Source organism: Festucalex cinctus, chromosome 10, assembly GCF_051991245.1.
Source record: "Festucalex cinctus isolate MCC-2025b chromosome 10, RoL_Fcin_1.0, whole genome shotgun sequence".
NCBI lineage: Eukaryota > Metazoa > Chordata > Actinopteri > Syngnathiformes > Syngnathidae > Festucalex > Festucalex cinctus.
The window spans coordinates 7,295,168-7,299,537 of record NC_135420.1 but is presented as its reverse complement, the minus strand read 5'-3'; the positions used below and the strand labels follow the sequence as shown (position 1 = coordinate 7,299,537).

Here is a 4,370-nt window from a genome sequence, read left to right as displayed (position 1 = left end):
AGGGAATGGGTGCTGTGGAGCTTGCTCGTAGCCATATATGTACATGTACTTGTAGGTCAGTGCTCGGAGCGCACTGGATGTTGGTGGAAAAAAGCTAAAATAAAGTTTGTGCGGAAGCAACGAAAAGAGAATTTGCCTGTTCAGTCTCTGTACCACGGTTAAGAGGTCACTGGACAGGGGAAGAGGATCCAACAGATCCATCCATCCATCCACCCATTTTAAACAAAACAAAAACAAAACAAATCTTTAACCCAGCAGTTTTGAGGGTGTTTATTTATTTATTTATTTATTATAAAAAGCGTGTTCATATTCAAAGAAGAATAAATGAAGTTAAGGGACGGGGCAATTGCGAACCTCCCGGTTCAAGATGGCGACCACGCTTTACGACCATTTTTTACGACTTACACGAACAACAAACCATTTTGCGACTGTATTGGAGGCTGATTCAAAATGGAGTAAGCTTGTGGAAACGTAAACAACTTAATGCGGCTTTTTTTTGTTCCCGTAATCAACATTGGATATAATTTAGCTTAAACGATCAATGCACAAGAAAATACGTAGCCCTACATAATGACTGAAGACAAGCAGACTGGCTCTTTGGGCTTCTTTTCGAGTTACGACGATTTAAGCGACAGTAGCGACTCGGACAAGGAGGCTGACCGTCGCCGGAGAGATCCCAGCCAGAAACCAGAGACAGACACGACTGGAAGGGAACCGAACGCTGCGCAGCAAGAAAGCAAAGCAGAAGCCGGCGAAAATCGTTTGCCTAAACCCGACGAGCTCTTTAACTCCGTGTCCAAACCCGCGTTTCTCTACAATCCTCTGAATAAGGAGATTGACTGGGATAATTTGACGGTTAAACCTCCCGAAGAGGTAAAGCACGGAGTTTTTAATTGATCGGTGATATCTCAGTTTCTATTGATCAATCAACCAGCGTTAACTACTGAATCGAGATCTAGACATAGACAAACGAATGACACAATATAAGCAATAGTATACAAATACTGTACAAGCTGCACTGCAGCCTTTATTATTATTATTATTATTATTATTTTAATTTAACACAACAGTCCACTAGTTTAGTCAGAGCAAAATTGGTTTTAGCCAACGACGACTCGCGCACATCTGTGGTGGAGTGCACAAATTAATACATTTGTAGTTATATCTGATGATGCATTTGTTTTATGTTAAGTCATGTCACTGGATCAATATTGATTCTAATCTGGTACAGATGATGCATGTTCACAGTTGCATTATCATTTTTGTATTATAGTTTTCTATAATTGCAGTGTCAGTAATTATACAGGTAAGTATAAAGAGGTTGCTAAAGTTGTGTACTAAACACCTGCTTTCCTCTGCTGTTTTCAGGCACCTAGGGAGTTTAAGCCATGGATGACAAATGCTGTACCCCCTCCCCAAAGTTATGCAGCAGAGCCTGAGAAGAAGAAGGGACCACCTCCGGGCATGGACATGGCTATAAAGTGGTCCAATGTGTATGAAGACAATGGTGAAGATGCACCAAAGGCTCACGCAGGAAAAGCCCAGTTCCTTCCTCCGGAAGAGCAACATGTTGATTCGGGTCAGTAGAGCTGGTTGTTATAGATAAAAAAAAAAAAAAAAAAAAAGAATAACTACATGTGGCAATATGTTGTTGAAGTTGGGAGTATCCTACCAAGCAGTTACTTGAGGCAAATTGGACCTTGACATGGAGAAGAAAGGGGAGTAAACAATTTCTACCGCTGAACAAAATTATCTTTATTCACCGTTATTTGATGACAATTTTAGTCTGTGTTTTTTGTTTTGTTTGTATTCATTCTACATATTTCACATGTTCACAAAGAACAGACATACTCAAAAACAGAAATAAAAGTCATCATCATTCTAATCATCATCGTCATAATCATCATCCTAACCATGATGACAACAGAAACAAAACTGAACAAAAACAAACACTCCAAAGTATTTTAAACATAACTTTGATGTTTTTTTTAAACTTTCAAAATAAGCATTTTAGCCAACAATAATTTTGTACTATATTTAAAATGGGTGTACAGCGCAATTCTTTTCAAAAATACCCTAAATAATATTTGTAGGCGTGATTTCAGAAATAACCCCAATTGTCTTCCACCAAAGTTGAACCATCCTCTAGCACATGGCGATAATTTGCCATTTAGACAAAGACTTTTTTGTTTTTGCAGTTAATTTGTTGCATTTAAGTTGAAATATTCTAGAATATGAATCAACTCTGTTATTATAAACTGCTTTAAAGTAGTATTTCCATAAAAATGGAGCATTAAATTCATCTTCCCAAAATGAGCAGGTTTGTGAGGAAAAAGTGAGGCACCCAAAGTGCTTAGATATTGTTTATTTATTCTTTTGTTTATCTTTAAACCTAACAACTATTTATAGCACCTTATTTATGGAAGACTGAGCTCTTCTGCAAATACTAGCGAGGTAGTCAAGCAGAGCAGCTTGTTTGCTTGCTCTGGAGGTAGATGCAAGCCAAAAGATACTCCCAAATACGTTTTCAGTTATTCCACCTTTTTTTATGTACATAAGGGCATGTGTTCATTATTAGTTTTGATGCCTTCAGTGAGAACCTACAATGTAAATAGTAACGAGAATAAAACAAACACAAAGGAATAGCAAAACACTAAGGCCAAAAAAAAAAAAAAAAAAAAAATACCTAGAATCTTAAAACGGACTAATCAGTCCTTTTAACTGGAAAGATGTGATCTTTTCTGTTGTCTGTGGTTTTGATCAATATTTTTACAATGATCATATCAAATTGTGACTGTTCCACCATAACACTCTTATCTGCTGATTAGACGAGGAGTCCAAGACATCAACTTCACCTTCGTCAACCAAGAAACGTCGGGTGGAGAGCTTCCAGCAAAAGGAGAAGAGGAAGCGAGACATGGGACAAGCCACTTCTGACAAGAGTTTTGTTGAGGAGGAAAAAAGAATCCTCAGACAAAAGATTGAGTGAAATCCAAAGTTGCTCTAAAATGGAATCGGCTTTTTGTTTTTTTAACTTTTTGTGTTTCATTAGTGAAGAACATTAGCACAAGGGGCATTTAGATTGCTATCCTTGGGACTCGAAACTGTGTTTGCAACTGTACTGCTATGTGGTGTAATTTATCGTGGCGTGTCCTCTTGCTTCACCTCACATTAATATTACTTTTTCATTTACAATCACAGTGACTTGAATCAATTCATGTCACTCTAAATAGCTGTTTTTTTTTATCACTGTTCCTTGATGCACCAAACATACAAGTTTAAATAAAATTGTTACCAGAGAAGGTAAATATTAATGAGGGTTTGCTGCTGTTGTGGCAAATGGTAGCATGATGTGAAGTCACAGTGGATAGCAAAAAAAAAAAAAAAAAAGGTACTCTTGATATTTTAATTTCATGTTCATCTAGCTCAGCTAACAAGCGTTTGTGTTGGGCTCTGCACCTTTTGTTAAATTGTACTGAACACAGGATTTGTCAATTCTACTGCCACCAATACTACTGGCCAAAAAAAAGAAATGTGTTTTTCTGCTTTTAGCACCAGATGGCACCAGTACGCAACTCAAAAATCCACTGTCTTGTGTTTAAAGGAAGTCAGACTATCAAACACTTGTTTTCTTTGCGGGTTCATCATTTCCATACTTGTCTCAGCTCTGGTCTTGTTGGATGTGTAATGTGATCATTTTCTTTTTACAATTCATGCACCCGTGCTCAAGTAAGGAATGTCAACTAAACAGTGGAATGCCATCATTGTTGTGGTGTTTAGATTTAGCATTAGGCATAGGTCCTGCAATATTTTTGATCATTACAGTGAAATGCATGCACATTGATAAATCTCAGAATTTTCATGACCACTACATTTTATTAAGGTTTCCTTTGTTTTTTAATTTGTAAAAACCTCCAAACACCACCACAGCAATGAAACAGTTTCCTCCATATGTTGTCATAACTGGATTACATTTTCTTGAATTGGAGAATTGTTCAAATTGCGCCTCAAGAACTGATTTTCCTTTGTCCCAAATGGCATTCAGAAAATACATTACAAACATACGTTGCTCTCGTTTTATGTATTTGTTTCCCTTTTGAAAAACCTGTGATAGCCTATAAAATAAATTGCCAAACATTTTGTCCCAGGTGTGTCTTCTGTAAAGTTAGTACAGTACAAAAATAAAACAAAATGTCTGCCCTGTGGTACACTTAAAAAAATAAAAAAAAATATATATATATATATATATATATATATATATATATATATATGTATATAGGTGTATTAATATAAAGTCTAATAATATGTAACCAGACAATGTGAATTCAAAGCGATATTCAGCCACCTATAATTGGTGAAAGAACAGTTTG

General features: G+C 36.4%; 1 protein-coding gene across 1 annotated transcript; it reads left to right on the top strand.

Annotated features, from left to right (window-relative positions):
- The first annotated feature begins 387 nt into the window (after positions 1–387).
- c10h1orf52 (chromosome 10 C1orf52 homolog) lies at positions 388–4,147 on the top strand. Its single transcript, XM_077535260.1, has 3 exons — positions 388–873; positions 1,369–1,579; positions 2,829–4,147. Exons 1-3 carry the CDS (start codon positions 571–573, stop codon positions 2,987–2,989), a joined length of 675 nt encoding a protein of 224 aa, XP_077391386.1. The 5' UTR covers positions 388–570; the 3' UTR covers positions 2,990–4,147.
- Positions 4,148–4,370: the final 223 nt, after the last annotated feature.

Excerpts from the sequence above, each read along its gene's own strand:
- c10h1orf52 (XM_077535260.1), top strand. The coding sequence starts at position 571 with ATGACTGAAGACAAGCAGACTGGCTCTTTGGGCTTCTTTTCGAGTTAC. Across the intron at positions 874-1,368 it reads CGGTTAAACCTCCCGAAGAG|GCACCTAGGGAGTTTAAGCC; the intron begins GTAAAGCACGGA and ends TGCTGTTTTCAG. Across the intron at positions 1,580-2,828 it reads AGAGCAACATGTTGATTCGG|ACGAGGAGTCCAAGACATCA; the intron begins GTCAGTAGAGCT and ends TCTGCTGATTAG.